This window comes from Aspergillus tanneri, assembly GCF_003426965.1.
Source record: "Aspergillus tanneri strain NIH1004 chromosome Unknown AapTan_1_pilon_pilon_pilon, whole genome shotgun sequence".
In the NCBI taxonomy this organism is placed as follows: Eukaryota; Fungi; Ascomycota; class Eurotiomycetes; order Eurotiales; family Aspergillaceae; genus Aspergillus; species Aspergillus tanneri.
Genome location: NW_022984628.1, coordinates 1,932,333 through 1,952,502, shown reverse-complemented (window position 1 = coordinate 1,952,502; position 20,170 = coordinate 1,932,333). Strand labels below are relative to the sequence as shown.

General features: G+C 52.4%; 8 protein-coding genes across 8 annotated transcripts; 3 read left to right on the top strand and 5 right to left on the bottom strand.

Annotated features, from left to right (window-relative positions):
* Positions 1 to 567: 567 nt before the first annotated feature.
* On the top strand, positions 568 to 1,784 carry ATNIH1004_002670 (uncharacterized protein; the record flags this gene model as incomplete). The annotated part of the gene is made up of 3 exons (XM_033567356.1): positions 568 to 1,032; positions 1,101 to 1,110; positions 1,309 to 1,784. 3 exons carry the CDS (start codon positions 568 to 570, stop codon positions 1,782 to 1,784), a joined length of 951 nt encoding a protein of 316 aa, XP_033429351.1.
* Positions 1,785 to 2,262: 478 nt separating this feature from the next.
* ATNIH1004_002669 (WD40 repeat domain-containing protein) lies at positions 2,263 to 4,238 on the top strand (the record flags this gene model as incomplete). The annotated part of the gene is made up of 4 exons (XM_033567355.1): positions 2,263 to 2,568; positions 2,622 to 3,119; positions 3,191 to 4,028; positions 4,087 to 4,238. 4 exons carry the CDS (start codon positions 2,263 to 2,265, stop codon positions 4,236 to 4,238), a joined length of 1,794 nt encoding a protein of 597 aa, XP_033429350.1.
* A 284-nt stretch (positions 4,239 to 4,522) lies between these two features.
* Positions 4,523 to 4,997, bottom strand: ATNIH1004_002668 (uncharacterized protein; the record flags this gene model as incomplete). Its single annotated transcript, XM_033567354.1, has 2 exons — positions 4,523 to 4,546; positions 4,842 to 4,997. 2 exons carry the CDS (start codon positions 4,995 to 4,997, stop codon positions 4,523 to 4,525), a joined length of 180 nt encoding a protein of 59 aa, XP_033429349.1.
* Positions 4,998 to 5,577: 580 nt separating this feature from the next.
* HXK1 (putative hexokinase Kxk) lies at positions 5,578 to 7,304 on the bottom strand (the record flags this gene model as incomplete). Its single annotated transcript, XM_033567353.1, has 5 exons — positions 5,578 to 6,453; positions 6,523 to 6,930; positions 6,989 to 7,014; positions 7,087 to 7,209; positions 7,265 to 7,304. 5 exons carry the CDS (start codon positions 7,302 to 7,304, stop codon positions 5,578 to 5,580), a joined length of 1,473 nt encoding a protein of 490 aa, XP_033429348.1.
* Positions 7,305 to 7,618: 314 nt separating this feature from the next.
* Positions 7,619 to 8,829, bottom strand: HST2 (SIR2 family NAD-dependent protein deacylase; the record flags this gene model as incomplete). Its single annotated transcript, XM_033567352.1, has 2 exons — positions 7,619 to 8,638; positions 8,707 to 8,829. 2 exons carry the CDS (start codon positions 8,827 to 8,829, stop codon positions 7,619 to 7,621), a joined length of 1,143 nt encoding a protein of 380 aa, XP_033429347.1.
* A 521-nt stretch (positions 8,830 to 9,350) lies between these two features.
* On the top strand, positions 9,351 to 11,863 carry ATNIH1004_002665 (Golgi transport complex subunit COG4; the record flags this gene model as incomplete). The annotated part of the gene is made up of 2 exons (XM_033567351.1): positions 9,351 to 10,553; positions 10,607 to 11,863. 2 exons carry the CDS (start codon positions 9,351 to 9,353, stop codon positions 11,861 to 11,863), a joined length of 2,460 nt encoding a protein of 819 aa, XP_033429346.1.
* A 470-nt stretch (positions 11,864 to 12,333) lies between these two features.
* On the bottom strand, positions 12,334 to 14,177 carry ATNIH1004_002664 (ammonium transporter; the record flags this gene model as incomplete). Its single annotated transcript, XM_033567350.1, has 4 exons — positions 12,334 to 12,941; positions 13,004 to 13,595; positions 13,663 to 13,994; positions 14,066 to 14,177. 4 exons carry the CDS (start codon positions 14,175 to 14,177, stop codon positions 12,334 to 12,336), a joined length of 1,644 nt encoding a protein of 547 aa, XP_033429345.1.
* Positions 14,178 to 15,835: 1,658 nt separating this feature from the next.
* Positions 15,836 to 19,142, bottom strand: pmr1 (Ca(2+)/Mn(2+)-transporting P-type ATPase PMR1; the record flags this gene model as incomplete). Its single annotated transcript, XM_033567349.1, has 3 exons — positions 15,836 to 16,410; positions 16,473 to 18,951; positions 19,032 to 19,142. The coding sequence occupies 3 exons, from the start codon at positions 19,140 to 19,142 to the stop codon at positions 15,836 to 15,838; spliced, it is 3,165 nt and encodes a 1,054-aa protein (XP_033429344.1).
* Between the last annotated feature and the right edge of the window lie 1,028 nt (positions 19,143 to 20,170).

Sequence of the window (20,170 nt, the reverse complement as noted above, 5' to 3'; positions counted from 1 at the left end):
TGGAAAATAGAACTTGACTTTCTGGGATTAGTTCTCTGTCGCAAGAATATTCAGTATTCATCCGTAGCCATGCTCTAATTATCGCCAGTGGAAGGGGATTGATTCTTCAGTACGGAGTAGAGAGCCTAGTAAAGAGTTAGCTTCAGCCACACTGCCCAGTGTCGAGCTGACTAACGGCCGAACTAGTGGCCCTGCTCCGCCCACTTGCGGGGGCCGTTGTCTCGACCTGGCACCTCATTTTGCTCCCTACAACTGATGACTGAAACCCACCGTACCTGGCTGGTTCAGGCTCCTTGCTGGCAAAGGAGCATTCCGACTTGGACTCCCGTGCACGTCAAAGTTGGTTCTATTTGATCTGACTACGGATTTTCGTCCGTACACTGTACCTGTTCCGGTTTCCACTAGTTGCCTTGCCGTGATTGCTTACACCTCGTCTCGTCTCGTATCGCTGTCGCTGCTGCCGCCTTATAGCCGTTGATGACACTTGCAAGCTGATTGACGTTCCGACTTGTTTTCCTATCTCCTCTCCTCATCTTTCTCCCGGAAGCAGACGCAGTTCATCCCGCTATGTCGACCACTTTGTCGCGCCTTTCGATGGCCACAGCAATCGTCATCGTCGCAGGGCTCATTAGTGGCGCTTCAGCCCTTGACTTGAGCTCGACCTCTAGTGTCCTCGCGACCCCATCACCATCGCCATCTTCCCAGTCCATACACTACCCTCTGGCAGGCCCAGACCCCTCAAGGGACGCGGATGACAGCGGAGAATGTAGGCTCCTCGGTCCTTTCTCACTTCTCGTGCAGGCCGCGCTTGGGGCACTGGCACTACTGTCCCTGGTCTATAAAAGATGGAGGGAGAGACCTCAGCGACCTGTCAAGGTCTGGGCCTTCGATGTCTCAAAGCAAGTCTTTGGATCAGCAATGCTTCATCTCGCGAACCTACTCATGTCCATGTTTTCTGCTGGCCAGCTGGAAATTACCAGCGACTACAAACCGAACCCCTGCTCTTTTTATTTGTTGAATCTGGGCATCGATGTGAGCTCCGAGAGTTTTCCTCCGTGAACGCATTGCCGAACCGCTGGCTAATGTATTGTCATCTTTAGACTACACTTGGTATTCCGATTCTCATTTTCATACTTCACGTCCTAAACCGCCTAGCCATGTATACTCCACTAGCAAACCCCCCCGAATCTATATTGTCGGGAAACTATGGCCGTCCACCTCGTGCTGCCTGGTGGTTCAAGCAATCCGTGATATACTTTATCGGCCTTCTGGGAATGAAAATATGTGTCTTTTTCCTAATACAGCTAGTGCCATTCATTGTCAAAGTTGGTGATTGGGCTCTGCGATGGACGGAAGGCAATGCGGCTGTCCAAATATTCTTCGTTATGCTTCTTTTTCCCGTTATCATGAACGCGATTCAGTACTACATCATTGACACGTTCATCAAGAAACCTTCACATCAGTTGCTGGAGGAAGAGGGCCGGGACGGAGACTGTTTAGATGATGATCATGACCATCGTCACGCGCTGTTGGCTGGTTTAGAAGATGATGGAACGTTGGTGTCCGAAGATGGAACTGTGGGGAAGGACGTTGGAAACGGTATAGAAAGCCCTCCACGAGTGAAGGAGGCTTTGACGCAATTCGACGCTACTGAGTATCCGACAATTCGCGGCGAAAGCAGCTCCGGGTCGTCAGCTTCGATCGGCACGAATAACAACAGTTTTGTTGAAGATGATCTGATTTCATCGTCTATGAGGCTTACGGCACAGCAAAGAGACCCATAAAAATAGCTGTTACTTTCAGCGGTGCTATGTTTTTTGGAGTTAGGCTGCCGGGCAGGTTATGGTGTTCGTACAAAGATATCGATGTGTTTTTAGTATACCATTTATTTTTGTCTACACAAGTCTCGATTTATCAAACAAGATAAACAGCCCCTATCAGTGTCATAGAATTGATTATTCCCTAGCTGTAGGCTGCAAGGGACTAGAGGTCGCTCAGCTGCCTGAGGTCCTTCCTTACGCTACGCTAAGGCACCACTGTCCACCGCAGAGCCCACCGCCCGCTTCTGCCGGCTGAACGCAGAAAATTATTATTGTTGCCGATTCTTTTCTGCGACGTAAACTTCGAGGGCCTCTTATTCCCTGAACCACTCCATTTGTTTTTGTTTTATTTTTTATTTTTCCTGCATCAACAGAGTATCTCTCTGTTTATATTTTGTTTGCTATTTTGACTCCATTTTAAAAACAGGGAAAGGCACTTGCAATGCCCAAATCAACCATGAAGCAGAAGACTCGCCAAAAGGCGAACCCCAGTTCACACACGCCTTTTGAGAGCATAAAGCCTAGTCGTAAAAATGGCGATGAGGATGTTCCTGAGAAGGACGAGACCGAGCTGAAGTTAGAGAGAATGCTTTTCGGCGACGATGAGGGATTCCACGGCGCATTGAGAAGCCATCAAAATCGCAGTTTGGCGGCGCTCGCGGCCATGAGTGATGAGGAGAGTATTGACGAGGAGGGGGGTGATAAAGGAGGAGAATATAAAGACCTGAGTGATGTGGATGACGCCGATGTTCGTAGCAATTCCCACACTCCAGCATTATCGGCCTTGCTAACACAGTCCAGCTCTTCTTCCTCGATTCAGGAGCAGGCCCCGTTTCTGGGGATATTACCGAGTCTCCTGAGCTACCATCAGATGCCGAGGACGATGATGATGAGGAGGCGGATAAAATGCCAGCAGCGTGGCATGATAGCGACGATGAACGCCTTACAATTTCACTAGCGAGCCACCAGAGACTGAGGAAGCTGCGTGTTGCCGAGTCGGAAGATGTGATCAGCGGCAAGGAGTATATCCGGCGACTTCGCAGGCAGTACCAACAACTGCATCCTACACCCGAATGGGCGAACCCCGAGTCAAGTGTGAAGGATGCTAACGGCGATTCTGACGCGGACGGAATGGATACAGATGACGAAGGGCAAGGTTCCACGCAGCCTCTGGCGAAATTACTTCAAAGCGCCGACCTCACTAAGCTCGAGGATAAGTCACTACCGGGTGGGAAGAGAAAGTTGCGCCAGGAAGTTCTGGGTATTCAGAGATTGAAGGATGTCGGGAAAGACCAGCCGGTGAGTACGATACTAGCTTTAGAACCTTACAAGATACCCAAAATGCTAACGAAAATTGAAAAATTGGTCAGTCTGCGATCGACTCTCTTTCTTTCCATCCCCATTACCCGTTGCTCCTGTCGTCGGGACCTGCCGCGACGCTTTTCCTTCACCATATCTCCCCCTCATCCCCGGCGCCTAACCCCCTTCTCACGTCGTTCCATATCCGCTGCACACCCATCCACACCTCCGCGTTTGCGCCTCCCACTGGCAATAAGATCTTTGCCTCTGGTCGCCGACGATATTTCCACATCTGGGACCTGGACACGGGCAAGGTCGACAAGGTCAATGGAACCGCGGACCGAAAAGAAGAACAGAAATCCATGGAGCGATTCAAGCTCTCCCCCTGCGGACGGTATGTTGGGCTTGTCGGCACGTCGCGCAAGGGCGGCGGTCTCATCAACGTGCTTGATTCGGGGACGGCACAATGGGTCGCGCAGGTCCGTGTAGACGGCAAAGGTGGAGTTGCCGACTTCGCCTGGTGGAGTGACGGCGAGGGCATGACGGTTGTCAGCAAGAATGGCGAAGTGTCCGAATGGGATGGGCGACTGATGCAGGTTGTGGCCCGGTGGGTGGATGCAGGTGCAGTGGGCACTACAGTGCTCAGCCTGGGGGGACGATCGGGACGAACCCAGCTAGGAGGCGACCGCTGGGTCGTGATTGGGAGCTCCAGTGGAGTGGTTAATGTCTACGACCGACGCCCGTGGGCAGCGGCCTACGCAAGTGATCCCTCGTCGGCGATTCCACGAAACCCAGAACCGGTGCGTGCGCTGGGCCAGCTTGTAACGCCGATCAGTCATTTAGTATTCGCACCCGATGGACAATTCTTTGTGATGGCGAGTCGATGGAAGCGTGACGCATTGAGAATCGGTAAGTTCCTACCCATGACGACCTGTATCGTCTCCAGGACAAGTCTGACAGTCTACAGTTCACCTTCCCACATGCACTGTGTACCGTAACTGGCCGACATCCAACACGCCTTTGGGACGGATTTCAGCTGTTGCAGTGTCGCCCAATTCGGAGCAGTTGGCCGTGGGCAATGAACAGGGACGAATCAGATTGTGGGAGATTCAGGGATAAAGATAGATACATAGATTCCCAGGAGATAGTAGATATAGTAGAAAGCCAAATATATGTAACTAACACGTGAAGGACATCAAGTTATATGAAAGACAAAGCTCAGTTTTGGCAGGGTAGCAATGTATTAATTACCTCTCGACACAAATATTCAAGAAATCCGAAGTGGTCCCCCCTTATGAGATACATAAAAGCAGCAGAACAGAATAATGTTTAAAAGATCGATAGCCTTTAGGTTGTCTTTGTATAAATTATTCTTTATCAGCAGAATAACCTGATTTGCTGTTTTAGGCCTCGACGAAGGCTCCAAGCTATCATTTTATCAGAATCAGGGAACCAAAAATAAAATAAAAGAATACAAAAAGAGAGGGAAAGCTCACTGCATCCAAAAGTCCTGAGACCTAAATACTCCCCCCACATGATCAAGGTATCGATTAGTTCTCTGATCCATGCTTGCCTGTTCACAAGGGAATAATTAGGGAGTCCAGGAATGCCGAGCTTACCGAGGAAAGAAAGTGATTTATCTATTGTTGTTGTTAGTCTCTCATTCATTTATTTATTTTTTGTTTATTTGTTTCGATATCCGAGGAACAATGATATACATACCAGTTCCGGTGCCTCAGGAGTAGGAGTTGGTTTGCTACTCGCCAAGGGAGTCGTGGTCGTGCTGGTAGGAGTTGCATCGCCATTAATGTTGTCAATTGCACCGATAGGAGGAGCGCTGTCGTCGCGCGCGTGATGGGCACCCCGTGGGATAGCCATTGTGCCGAGGGCTGTGCCAATAAGGAGGGGAGAGAGTTTCATTGTGCAGGATTTAAGTAATATTCAGAGGGTGACTGAATGGTTTGAGGGTGTTGTACAACAGTGCTGACGGGTTGTTTGTATAAATTGTATACAGAATGTCACGGGGTAAACCACCACTGTCGTGTCCTATATATATATATCATGGATATATACACCTTTAACTCGAGGAAGACCGAGTCACTTGCATAATATGGAAAGGCGCGATTTTGCGACCGCCTGGAGTGAGACGACTCATCCCTACATACCTGCGTGTGCAGATCGTATGGTTCTACCAGATGATCCTCCTGCATTCCTTCGTTTCTAGGGGCAATATTGTTGTCTGGCTACGCTATCAATATCATCACGGTGATCATCTCAATGAACGGGTCCAGGGTCAAATGTCAGTTGTCAAAATCCTAGTTGCATGTTTTTTGTATATCACCGTTCCTTAGACTCCAAAGACGCGGCGTGTATATATATATTATGTCCCCATAAACACCCAAAATCAGAAAATCCTGCCAAGATATCAAGGCTCATTCATTCATTCATCCCATCATCTCTACAGCAACTTTTGCATGGCATCCCTGTTTCGGATACCCGCTAGGTTACCCGTCTTGACACGCTTCAGGGTTAAGGCCGCAATCAGTGCGGCTCCCACACCGGATCCATCCTCGGCCGCCAGGATGGATACCTTGTCCTTCTCCGTCGGCATCCAGTCGAGGATCTCCCGCAGGGCCTGTGCCCCACGGGCCTTGAAGTGAGGGTACTTGGTGAAGACCGAGCCGTCGGCACCCACGTGGCACGACTGGATGTTCTTCTTCTTGCAGATGGCCGCCACTCCGCATGCCGACAGGCGCGCTGCACGCGTGCCGATCAGCTCGGCCAAACGCCGGATCAGTTCCAGCTCGGCTTGGGTGGCCAGGATGTTCAGTCGCCGCTCCATCAGCTCCCGGGTTTCCTGCAGGTTCTCGTACGGGTCCTCCTCGATAGCGGACAGGAACGACGCGTCCAAAAGGTACGGCTTCCGCAGCTGGGAAGTATCCTGGTCCTTGAACATCAGGCCCGGTCGACTCTCCACGAAGTCCAGGAGGACGAGGCGGAAGATCTCGCCCAGGTAGAGGCCGGCCGTCATCTTCTCGAATGCCTGCTGGCCGGGACGGGGGGAGTCACGGTCGATGATGTGGTCGTATTTGGTCAGCGGCAGGACGACGTGCTCGTTGTCAAACGCGCCATACTCGCAGTTGATGGCCACCGGCATATCCGGGGGCAGGTTCACGTGGGCCAGCTTGGGCACCGAACCGACATCCTCCATGTAGGCTGCGTTGACACCCGTGCCGAAGATGCAGCCGATCTTCATGTCCGAATCGGTGTAGGACGAGGCAATAAGGGTTCCGGTGGTGTCGTTAATCAGCGCCGCGGTTTTGATGGGGAGGCCCTGAAAAAAAAAAGCAACGGTCGTTAGTAGTCATGCGTAGCTATGTCACTCTGTCCAGCCAAACCATACTCGTTTCTGGAGGGCCTCCTCCAAGGGGGGAACCACGTCATGGCCCTCGACGCCGTCGATGTCGAATCCCTTGGTCCAGCGCTGCAGGACGCCATGGTCGATGTACTCCTGAGTGGCCGGGTAGGAGAAGGTGAAACCCAAGGGCAGACTGGCGAGGTCTTCATTCTCATGGTGGTACTCGATGAACTGTTGGATACAGTCGGCGACGTACTCCCAGAGCTCCTCGGCGGTTCCGGTCTTCAATTCCTCGGGCATGCGGTACTTGGACTGGGTGATGTCGAAGGCGCCCTTCTCGTCGGTCAAAGTGATCTCACAGACTCGTAGGTTGGTGCCACCCATGTCCAAAGCCAGGAATGTACCCTGTTCGTTGCCGTCAGGGAATCCCATGACCCAGGTGACATTCATGGGCTTAATCATCAGCATCTATATATCTATGTCGTATCTATATAGATATGATATCACTTACAATGTTCCCCCCCTCGACGGTGAGGCCTAATAGAGGTTCGTCAGCATTCGCTCGTCTTGACCGCCTCGTTGGACAGAAGATCCGGTCAGATCACCTACCCTTCTCCAGTTCCTTGACAAAGTGGTCCACGATCTGCTTCAATTTGGCCCGATCGACCGTGAAGATATCTTCCAGCTCCTTGATCTGTTTCAGGAGGTTCTGGGGCAATTCGTGTCTCGAACCTGTCGTGAGAACCATAAGCTAATGACGATGGTGATGATGAAAATGTCAGCTTACCCTTGCGGGATGGAGGACGTTTAGGACCGATTCCAACCATGGTGACGAGTCAGAGGATAAGAAATGCACAAAGAGGAAAAGAATTGGGGAGGGAGAAGAATAGATGGAGAGAAAAGAAAGACGAACGACGAGGGAGGAAAAGTGGATGATATCAGGCGTGGGGCGAGTCACTCACTAATGAACTAGTCAACTACTATCGGCCCCGCTGTGGATTCCCTCACCGGGCCTTGTTTGGGCATGCGATGATTTACGTGCATATTTTAAGGAACAAGAAATAAGAACAATCATAATAATAACCAGCCCCCCTCCCCCCAAACCCCCCACAACGCCATTCTCCTGTCATCTATCTATCTATCAGTCTATATCCGAAGATTTCGGTCGTCGTACCAGATGAGGGAATACATGCGCCAATCCCCCCATGCTCGACACCGTTTCTACTGCTGTCTCTGAGAACCGTTTCTTCTCCGACTCCTCTGACCCGTTCAGCTGCCGTCGCACCCGTTGTTGGTATGTATCAGAGATCCCCAGTGTCCGGTCTATCTCCTCCGTCAGACGCTCCACTTCGTCTCGGAATCCCTCGTCCCTGGTTTTCAGCGACGCTGTCTCCGCCTCCCGGGAGCCTTGATCCGGATCCGGATTTGTTGACTTCCAGAGGAGTTCGAGTTCTTGCTCCCAACCCAGAGCGCGAGCAAATTTCCGTACCCCCGCATCGCAATCCCCCAGGATCAAAATGTCGTCGGCACGGGATCCCAATCCCCCGACCTGTTCCATGTTGATCAGGATGCGGGGGATGCCATCCCGACAGAATGAGGGGAGACTGGCGAAAGGTTGCACGGAAAGACTCGTTCCCATGACGATACAGAGGTCTGCCTCTTCGGGCAGCGTCCGGTTAATGAAAAAGTCCTCGGGCAGCGATTCGCCAAAGAAGACGATGTCAGGCTTGACGAGGCCGTTGCATTGGGAGCAGTACGGGACTTCACCCTTGCCAATGGCCTCCTTCATCAGGTTTTCGGGATACTCGGCACGACAGTCGATGCAGTGTTGACTCGCGAAGCTTCCATGAGCTTCCACAATCATCTCACCGGGTACCCCCGCCAACCGTTCCAGGCAGTCAATGTTCTGGGTAAAGTGTTTTAGTAACAGCCCCTTTTCGTAGAGCAACTTGACCAACGAATGCGCAATGGTTGGTCGATACCGGCCCGGCGCCAACTCCCGCGCCAGGGCGTAGAAAGGCTGCGGGTTTTCTCTGAAGAAGCTGATATCGAACACGGCTTCGGGATCGGGCAGGTCCAGAAAAGCCAGATTGGCATAGATACCGGTGTCTGGCGAACGAAAATCGGGGATTCCCGCTGAGGTGCTGATACCTGCGCCCACCTATATCCATTGCATGCCTTGGTAAGCATTTGAACAGCAGAAGGGGGAAAAAATCTATATATACATACCATCACCACAATCCGTCGCACATCTTTTTCGCGGATGTACTTGGCCACTGCCTCCAGAGTGCGAGCCTCCAGAGCGGATGGAGGCGTCGCATCGTCTATCAGCGTGGAGGATTCGTTGCCCATTTTGCGAGGCAGTCGGCCGGATCGAGGTCGGGTCGTCAACGACGACCAATGCTGGCGGTTCTGGAGATTATCGAGGTTGTAGGGGGGAGAGGGTGATATTCTAGGCAGAGTTGAATATATTAATAGTATTAATGACAAGACACCAAGGCAATTGAGACCAGTCGAGTTGGAAATCGCGCAGGAAGAACGACAGAAAACGCGGATGACGTCGATCGGGATTGCCGAAAATGGTAGTTGGTGCCTGAGGTGTCTGTCATACCAATATAGAAGACAATGAGAAATGATGAGAAAGAGAGAGAATAGATAATGAAAGAGACAAGAGATAAAGAGAAAAGAGATATACAATGAGAGATATACAAAGAAAGAAAGGTCTCTTACTCTACTCTCTCGTTGGTGTCCACCGCCTGCCTCTTCCAGCAACTCGCCAGCTTGCCGCTTCTTCCTCGAATCGCCTCACTTTCTTTCTCTCTTGCTTATCTCTTCACGTTGATCGCGCTTCTTCCCTTCCCCCTCAGTGGACAATGTCCAACTCTACCCCCGTCAATGGACATGTCATAATCCCGTCATCTGCCTCCGCTGTGCATCCCGCCCCGGATGTTTTCAACGCTAGCTCTGTCGCCGAGATCAAGTCCACTTTGTCCCACCTACACCAACAGGAAGCCTCCGTGACCGCCCGTCTAGATGCTCTCGTAGCCTCTCAGAAGGATTTCTCACGCGAGCTAGGCCGATTGGACCTGCTGCGGGCCAACTTGGGCTCCCAGACCAGCACCACCCGCTCTCTCAGCCATGGCATGCTCTCCTCCGCCGCTGAAACCGCGGATCGTATCTCGAGCGCCGTCCGCCGCTTGGACTTGGAACAATCCCGGGTAAAGGCCACATTGGAGGTGGTGGAACAGGTCTCGGAGCTCAAGGCCTGCGTCCTGGGGGTGGCGGGCTCCATGGGGGCGCCCCAGGACTGGGAAACCGCCGCCAGTTACTTGAACCGCGCCTCCAAGATTCCGTCCGACGTGATCCATGGCTCCTTCGCGGCCGAGATGGTGCCCACGGCCGAGGTGCCGGATCCGCCAAATGTTACTCTTGATAGTGCGGCCGAGTCGCTCTGTGGCCTGTTCTTGCGCGAGTTCGACAAGGCCGTCAAGGAGGCCAATGGCGCTAAGATCACCCGCTTCTTCAAGCTGTTTCCCTTGATCGGTCGCTCCGAGGTTGGGCTCGACGTCTATGGCCGTTACGTCTGTCAGGGAGTGGCGTCCCGGGCTCGAGGCAATCTCAATGCCGGAACCACTGCTCAGGCCAAAGATGGCTTCTTCTACGCCAATGCCCTGACCAAGTTATTCGAGCATATCGCCCAAATAATCGATGGCCACGGGGGGTTGGTGGAGCGACATTATGGCCCCAGGAAGATGAACCGTGTTATTGAGCGTTTGCAGCTCGAGGCGGATGTCCAGGGTGGGATCATCCTGGACACCTGGAGCGACGAAAGACATGTAGACCGCAGACTGACGGATATAAAATCATACGCATTTACTTTCCTGGTGCAGAGCTTCCTACCTGCCCAGCGGAGCGCTACGCCTCGCTCCAACTCCCCGGCCACCCGGGATAGTGCCTCGGGGACGGCCGAGGATGACGGCGTGGATATGAAGGAAATTGATGGACTCCTGAATGAAATGGCCGTAATGCTTGGCCGTTGGTCACTGTACTGTCGATTCTTGGCTGACACATGCAATGTAAGTCCTCCTTGCTTCTCTCCATAATTTCCAGTGCGCTGACAAGCTGAAAGGCCCCGGGAGACGACAATCAAACTACACGGCCTCGATTCCTGCAAGAGTCTGCTCTGATGAAGAAGATTAATGACCGACTAGTTGCCCCCTTTAACGCCATGACGACCTTTTTCTTCCGACGATCGGTCGAGAAGGCCTTCCAGCTGGATGAGCAACCTTCCGGCCTGACACTGAACCCGCAGAACCCCTTGAAGGCTGATCCGCCCCATATCACCTCTGCGGTCGATGATATCATGTACATAGTGAACAAGGTCTTGCAGCAATCACTGGCGACCTCGCAAATCGCCGTGGTCACCAATGTAGTCCCCACGCTGTCCCGGGTTCTGGGGTCCGACTTTATCGGCATGACGCAGAGGAAAATGCGCGATGAATGCTACCCGCGAGCTTCCGTCCAGGGAGGCCAGCCGCCGGAACATATGGTCATCTCCTTTCTGGTCTTGATCAACAATCTGGATGTGGCCGTCGACTACGTCCGGCGCATCGTGCAGAACAATACCGAAACGAAGAAGACAGCGAGCCCCGACGGTGAGATAGAGGACACCGATCCACTGCGCTCCCTGTTCCCAATTCCTGCCGAGGCGGCCCTCACGGCACAGACGCTGCAGACGTTTTCCTCCTCCTTCGAATCCAAGGTCACCGATCTGCTGTCCGATGGCATCCAGGTCGTCTTCAACAATGTGGTCAAGCAGCGTCTGCGACCCATCCTCGCCGACGCATTCCGTGACATTGAATACCAACCGGGGGATGACAGTGACCCCACCAGCGCTGCATATTCCGAGTACGACCACCCCGAGGAGGACGCAGACGACGACGCCACGACGCGGGCCGAACTCGTCCGTCCGCGCTTCGCCGCCAGCTGGACCGAACTTCTCCTCCCGCTATGTCGTATCCTCACCACGTCGGCCTTCGACCGTCTGCTGACTGTCACGGTGGCGTACCTGGCCCGACTGTTAGAGAAACGACTGTGGTCGTACCACGGCCGGATCAATGCTCTGGGAGCCACGCGACTCGAGCGGGACGTATCGGGGGTGGTCAGCGCCGCGGTGGACATTGGTGGCACGTACGGTGCGCCGGGACGATACCGACATCGCGAGGCCTTCGCACGGTGTACGCAGATGGCTTTGGTGATGGGGATGGACGAGGACGAATGGGAAGATGCCGTGCGAGGAGGGGAAACCGCCGAGGTGGTGGATAAACTGAGCCGGGAGGAGCGAACGCGGATCCGGGCGATGGTGCGACGATATGGCGAGCAGTGAAGAAAAGAAGGAATATATCGCATTGTAAATTTGAGTATCGATAGATCTTTCTATAGCACTATAGCACGTACATATATATCTTTCTATAACACGTACATATATATCTGCGCGATAACCCCTATCACAGGCGATAGGAAACAAAAGTTACAGATTCCAAATTCTAGCCCTACGATAGAATGTAAACCAAATAGTTAAGAGGAATGAGCCTTCAATCTATGCACGTGGTATCTGAAAATCCTAAACCGAAAAATAATCCCCCACCGAGAAGCGACTATATACAATCCCGTCGACAGCCGAAAGGATAAGGAAAACAACTCCTATCCCAAGCAAACCCAGAAAGACAGACAGGTATAAGATAATATATTAAGAAAGGTGGCTCAGCCAAACGAAGACCAAAGAAACGCTGGGTATTTCAAAAAAAGAAAAAAAAAAGGCACAATACGAAAAGGGAAGGTGAAAAAAGGAAATGATCATGACTGCGTCTTTTCAGACATAGGCTGGGCGGTCTCTTCCTCCGTCGGGTGTTGTGGTGTCGGAGCCATCTTGATTTCTTGAATGCCAGAATCGCCTTCGCTGCAGCCACGACTATCGATACCTGCGGGGGGTTGTCCATCCAACATCATTTCGCTGTGCTCGCCTATCCCGTACCGCGCCGCTGCAGGGATGTGATGCCCATCCTCGAGTTGGTCGTGTTTCTGCGGCGTCCAGGCGAGGTAGTCGCGGCGGACTTCGACATAGTCGTAGGCGAATTCGCCCAGTTGGTCATCATCCATGCCCAGCAGTTCGGCCTCCTCAGATGCCCGGAGCTTCAAGCCGGGGATGGCATTGATAGCGTATGCAATGATAGCGGATACGACGAACGAATAGGCGCTGGCGGCGCAAATGAAGGCGATTTGAATATAGAGTTGCTTATAGTTGTGGATCACCCATCCACCGCTCCCACTCCCGGTGTTCACTCCGTCCAGACCAACCACTGCGTCGTCCGCGAAAAGGGCGTTAAAGATCAGGCCGACAATGCCAGCGACACCGTGCTCAGCAAACACATCCATCGAGTCATCTATCCGGATCCAGTATTTCACTAGAAGTGAGGGTTAGTCAATCGATCCATGCACAATCTTGAATCACATTGTTAGAGCGTACCCTTGGTTGCATAGTTGCATACAATTCCCGTCACGATACCAAGGATGACACTCGCCCAGGGAGTGATAAAGCCGGATGCTGGAGTCGCCGCGACTAGACCAGAGATTGTCCCAGAGCACCAGCCGACCATGGACCATTTCCGAGCCAAACGCCAATCGAGAACCACCCAGCTGATGGAGGCAAAGGCCGCAGTCAAATTCGTGTTCCAGCAAGCGATGACGGCACGGAGGTTAGCACCAAAGGCCGAACCACCGTTGAATCCCAGCCATCCAAACCAGAGGAAAACGGTGCCCAGGAGAATGAGGGAGACGTTGTGCGGGCGGAAATTCAGCATCATACGTTCCTGGCGGCGACCCAGGACCATCGAGTAGGCCAGGGCAGATAAACCGGACCCGATTTCGACTGGCCCACCACCGGCATAATCTAGCACACCGAATTTGACGGCCCAGCCGTTCTTACTCCAGGTCCAGCAGGCAAGGGGGCAATAGACAATTGTAGCCCAGATGAAGACGAACACCATGGCGGGAAGCAGGCGTCCACGTTCCGCGACCGCTCCCATGATAATCGCTGCCGTCACTGCGCAGAATTGCATCTAAAAGGGCGTGACGTTAGCGAGGGCCAGGAGGGACAGGAATTCATATCCTTTCGATAGCCCATACCTGGTAGAAAGCATACAGAAGGTTCGGCACTAGGGGAGAACCGGGGCTTGGATCCGCCAGAGTCTTCATCAACCCGAAATTACGAAGGTTGCCGATGTACCCGTTGGTTGCGGTAGGAGAGAAAGCGAGCGAGTAACCCCAGAAGTACCATTGGAACGTGACGACGGACAGAGAGGCCATGCAGGCCCAGATCATACTGAGGGCGGATTTTCGACGAGCAAGACCGGAGTATAGGAAACCGAGACCGGGAATCATGACCATGACCATGGCGGAGGCCACAATGATGTATGCCTGATCCCCCGGTTGGAACCATTTGTTCAGATTTTCCATTCCTAGAGGGAAGCAACCGTTAGTCTGGGGGAATTTTGGCATGCTGCACAAATACTCCAATGCCAACACGTACTTGAATCTCCTCCTATGTCGTTGGTTGCCAGCTGATCATAGTTAGAGGGGGCACCCGTCCAGTTGTAGGAAGCATAGTCTGGAGCGAAGGGGGCTTTCCCTTCTGATGCCATAGCGACAATGGAAGTCGATTCGGGTGAAGACAATGGTCGTAGGCACAATCAGAGCTCTGGTCCCGCAATGTCAACGTCAACAGGCGCGGAGACGCGTAGATCAGGCGGGAAGAGAGGTCAAAGGCAGCAGAAGTTATGTGGTCCGCGATACCCTGCTATTCCTGGCTCGGAAAGGGGAATGTCGGGAGGGAGAAAATAAGGTCGTCGGCGTGTGGAGAAAAAAACCGCAGTGTACGGGGTAGGGTCCAGACAGTATATAAAGAAACACCAGGGAGTAGGAGGTAAATCTAGGTAAGGGACTTAGTCACGGAGTACGAGAGTCGACTCCGAGAAGGAACGATAATCGATCGGGGCAGAAGAATGCTGGACGAAAGGGCGCAGGAGGGGGGGAAAAAAGACGATAAGTAATAATAATACTAATAAAAAAAATAATAGATAACAGGACGTGAAAAATCAAATCGAATAAAACAAACTACATCTCTCCCCTGCCAATCAAAGAGTTGTCGAGAGAAAGTCCCTCGTATCGTCACCACTGCCCATTGTGTATGGTTTCTCCATTCCCCATCCGGGCCAAGACCGCATGCGGAACCGAAATTGAACTCCTTAGAAGTGAAGAGGGGGAGACATGGTGGAAAGTTTCATGGGGGATGGGTATCTGCTGGATCCATTTTCTTCCCCTCTCGCACTAGATAGAAGGGTTCTGCACCTGTATTTAAATCTACGTCTCATCTGCTCCCCCCCGGAGATTCGAATCTACTATCTCTAGCAGCCGAGATAGATGATAACCCCAAGACTGGGGGGTGACACTATTACTTCCGGAAGAAGAATGCAGCCCTTATCATCCATCATTTCTCTGAGCTCATCGATATCGCCCGAACGATTGGCTGTGAGGTCCCGATAAGGCCCTGGGCGCCACCGGCCACCAAGTGGGCCCGACTCCCCGGATCCGGTCTAGTTCAGCCTCTGCGATCTCCATGATACTGATAACGTTCAGATGGTCCAATCACCTCCTCCCTGATTCTCCCGCGTCGATTTCGGGACTTTCAGGGAATTCCGCATTGCTCCTTGCCCCCCCGAAATCGGCCTCGGGATGCTTTCATCGGCATGGTCTGGCTGTCTTGGCAGCTGCTAAGCTTGCGGAATATGGAGTACCAGGGAGTACTCTATAAGGATGCATGGGGCCAAGTAGCAGTACATCCAAGGTAAGCCTGTACCTAGTACGTGAAGAACAGATTGTAGAATGTAGAGACCACAACGGTCTGTCTCTCCAACAATACTCTGTATACCTAAGGATTTTATAATTAGTTCTTTCAACTTGTGACTACCCCATAACTCATGTAGTGGAACTCCGCCAAGTCCATCTGCCACTAGTATCTACTGTACTCCGTATCTATCTCTGATAATACCAAAATAGAACTCGCTTAGAGTCAGTGGTGAACGTTAAGGGCCCTGTCAAAGAAATTGCAGAGTTTATTGCTAATATCAGTATAGAACTAATTTAACAAGGTCTTTCTACAAGCTCTACTGTTTCTAGTTGCCTACTGACCCTCAGGTACAGATGCCGACAAAGACATCGTTCTATCTAATTATACCCCGCACCTCAATGTGTATATACGAATCTATATCAAAACCAAGATCTTTCACCAAAACACAGATAATTAAACATTCACACTATATCCCGCCCCCACAGCCCTCCGCCGTTTCATCATCTGGTAGAATTTCCGGGCCTCGTCTACCCAAAACACCGTGCTCGAAATGCACAGCAGCTTTAACAAATGCGCCAGATTGAGGGCTTCGGTCTGGAAGATTCGTTGCAGGAAGGGAAGGTAGATGACACACGCTTGTCCGGCAAGAGACCCGAACACCGCGTAATTGAACATCTTGTTTCCAAACAGAGAAATCTCCCCGCGGAGCACCGACTTGCCCTCGCTGCGGCAGGCCAGCGCATTGAACATGTCAAAGAGCACGAAGCAGGTAAATGTCATGGTCGTATCATGCGCCGTTACCACCCGGGTCCGCTTGCCTGGCATAACCCCGTCATCGATATCGCCCATCTCGTAAACATAGATGGCAAGAGTACCCAGCATAATCGTCAAAGCTGAAGTAACCACCCGTTGAATGAGCGGTTTGGTAAGCACCCGCGCCGTCCTGGGCCGCGGAGGCCGGCCCATGATAGACGGATCAACTGGCTCCACGCCCAAGGACTGGGCCGGAGGGCCGTCCATGAGAATATCTAGGGACGCATGTGTTAGTAACTGGAGATCGGAAAAATGTATCAACAATATCAAGACTCACTGATCCAAAGAATTTGCATGGCATTGAGCGGGTTCTTGAATCCGAGAGCGGTACTCAACAACACAAGACTCAAGGCGGCAACACTGGTGCTGAGCTGGAATGTAATAAAGTTCTGAATATTATAGAATATCCCCTTGCCCTGTTCAATGGCGCGGAGTATAGTCGAAAAGTCGTCGTCGGTCAAGATCATGTCTGCGGCCTCCTTGGCAACATCAGTGCCTAGTTTGCCCATGGAAATGCCAATGTCTGCTTTCTTCAGCGCCGGTGCATCATTCACACCATCCCCCGTCATGGCCACTACGTCGCCTCGGGCCTGCAGTGCACGCACGATCTTCATCTTGTGCTCCGGACTGGTGCGTGCAAAAATTGAAACGGAGGATATGGCTTGCGTGAGCTCCTCCGTGCTCATGCGATCGATGCTCTCCCCACTGAGGACAGACCGAGAACCCGGAACGTCACTGACGGGCATCCCGAGCTTCTTGGCAATGGCAACGGCTGTGGTCTCTGCATCTCCAGTGATCATAATGACTCGCACTCCCCCGGCCATTAGGCGCCGGATGGACTTGTGAACATTCTTTCGGGGAGGATCGTTCATTCCTACGAGCCCAGAGAAGACCAGTCCGGTATACCGATCATCGTCGTCACCCTGGCTGGTTCTCGAAGTGGGTGTGCCGGATCTGCTACCAAATGGCCTTCCCTTGGATGAATCTCGTACTGCCCCACTCGCGAAAGCCAGGACTCTCAGGCCTTCCGATGCCATGTGATCGGCTGCCTGTCGAACTGTCTGGCGTCGTGGCTCATCTAAGATAACTTCGCGACCGTCCTTGGTTAAATAGGTATCACAGCGCGCCAGCACCTGCTCTAGGGCTCCCTTAATATAAGCAACATGATTGGTCTCGCTGGAGGTGCCATTTCCAATGATGACGCCCATCCATTTGCGTTCGGAGCTGAATGGAGTCTCGGCGACGCGAGCGCTAATCCGATCGCGTACGTCGTCTTCGCCGAAAGAGTCTAAAAGATCGAGGATAGCAACGTCAGTGGGTTGACCAACCCACCTGCTCCGGATGGATCCAGAAGCTCTATCGTCAGTGGAGGACAGCACGGCGGCAGAAGATGCACTAGCAGGAGAGTTTGCGTTTACGCGTGACAACCTGGCATTATTGGCAATATTGCCAACGCGCAAAACCGTTCGCGCTGCAGGTCCTGGTGCCAATGAAGTGATATCGTTGTGCACTTCAAATGGCTCGAGACAATCGAAGTGCCACATTTTGGTGACAGTCATATGGTTGAGCGTGAGGGTTCCTGTTTTGTCACTGCAGATCACATTCACGGACCCCAGAGTCTCGACACTTGGAAGCCTTCGCATGATGGCCCCTCTCTTAGCCATGCGCAGCACACCTAGAGCGAGGGTGACCGTCACAATGATTGGGAGTCCTTCTGGAATTGCTGCAACAGCGAGCGAAACACCAATGGTGAACATTTCGAGAAGTTTCCGACCTTGCAGTAACCCTATCACCACGATCAAAGCGATAACGCCGAAAGAAACGTAGCTCAGTTCTTGCCCCAGACGGTCCATTGAGAGCTGTAGCGGTGTCCTTGGACTTTCAATCTCCTGCAACGATGCTGAAATGCTGCCAAATTCTGTCCTTGCACCGGTGCCAATGACAATTCCCTGGCCATACCCTGAGCGGACCAAGGTGCCCATGAAGGCGATATTATGTTGCTCATTTAAACGGATATCAGCTCCCACAGCACCACTGGCCGGTGCATCGTAAAACGGTGACCGAGGAGGTTTCGTGGAGATACCCTTTAGACTCCGAATGGCGTGGGCCATTTTAGCCACCGGTTCGTTCTCCCCCGTCAGATTCGATTCGTCGATGGTTAGGTCAGTAGCAGCAGTGATTCTAATATCGGCCGGAATGCGGTCCCCAACGGTGAAAAGAACCATGTCTCCCGGCACTAATTCAGTGGCAAGAACAGTGGTGGAGGCCTTGACGGCGGCCGAAGCAGAAGCTGGACTCTTTCTACTCAGCTCCTGTAATTCCACGTCAGACTCGGGGGCGGCAGGAATGGAATTGTCCAAGGGAGGGGCGTTCCAATGGGGAACATGGCGGATCAGATGCGCATGATGCGGCACTAGGCGGCTCAGTGCCTCCAGGGACTTTTCCGACCGATATTCCTGGACAAACCCAACGGTAACGACGATAGTAACGGCGAGGGTGATGCTGACAGCGTCATCATAGTTGCCCATGAGAAAGGAAATTGCCGCCGACGCCAGAAGAAGTAGGATCAAAGTCTCCCGAAACTGCTTGAGAAACCGTAGCCACAGGGGCTCCGGCTCTTCATGAGGCAATTCATTTGGTCCACCCCGTATCAAGCGTATCTCCGCTTCCGCCGGGGTAAGTCCATGAATAAGAGAGGTTTGTAGGCGTTCTGCGGTTTCTTGCGGGTCTAATAGTGCATAGGTGGAGGTTGAAGTCTGTTCAGGACGCTTCACGTCAGCGACAACGTCGAAGATGGCAATTTTGAACGGTGCGGGATCCAGGCTCCTAGACTTACCGAGGGTGACGACGGATTGGAGCGCACACCCAGCGTAGCTGTGGACGGAGGTCTTAACTCGGAGGCCTGGGCATTATGCAAAGGTAGTGCCGGCGTTGCGGACCTTGACATCTCTCATGCTTTGTCGAACCAGGGACCTGTTAAATCCGGCTCACAGCTGTTATCATCCCGTCCGAAAAGGGATAATAGCGTAATGGTGGGAAGGGGGGAATTTTCCAAAAAAAAAAAAATAAATAAATAAAAAAGGAGGGAGGTGGGAAAAAGGATTCAAGAATGTTGGGAGAGCGAGACTGCCAGTAGACACGTTCTCAAACGCGAAGCTGCATCAGTAAGATTAAGTACTGAGTAGCTAAGATGGACACTAAGGCAAGTGGAAACAAGGCCCTGCCGCGAGGGTCTAGAGAGAGACCCCGGCTGGACGGTCACTCTGAACACCGAAAAGGCAATGATAACCCCAATGGGCTTCAGGAGGATCAGCAGAGAGCAACCATGTAATGAATGAATGAATGAATAGGACGTGAGTCTTAGGAAGAGAAGTGATGTCTTTGGAGATCGAGATCTGGACACCTGACATTTTGCTGATGATGCTTTGCCTTTTGCAGACTAGCACCGGCGACTATATTAATCCGCCCGGTCCTAATTGGGCCTAATACACCCCGTGATCTGTTGTGTCTTAGTCAGTCAGGATACTTCACGTGATGAGACAACAGCCAATCAGCAGGCCCCAGCTTTCCTCGTTGCGGCTGGGCAACCACCTGATTATTAGATAATGCAGGAACTTCCGCCGCCAGACGCGCTCCCTTTTCGCTGTTTCTCCCACCAACCTCCATAACTTGGTTGATCCCAACCACCCCCCTTCCTTCCGACTTGCGAACTCCGTGGATACGCCTGCATTCGTCTCTACGTAATCGCCTGGAGGTTACTGTCTAGTGACTCTTCTGGACATTTGTTTTGATCGCGCCGTTCTCTCTCGAAACGAACCCGTAGGGAGGCGAAATACTGATCCTTTTGTTGTCGGAATACCGCGTCATCAAACTTGCGTTGCCAGGGCCTCCTGCCACACACCACCCCGCATCGGGCGGGCTGTTTTACCTGATACTTTCTTGAATAGTTGTTGCTCTCATTCTTCCTTGTTCTTT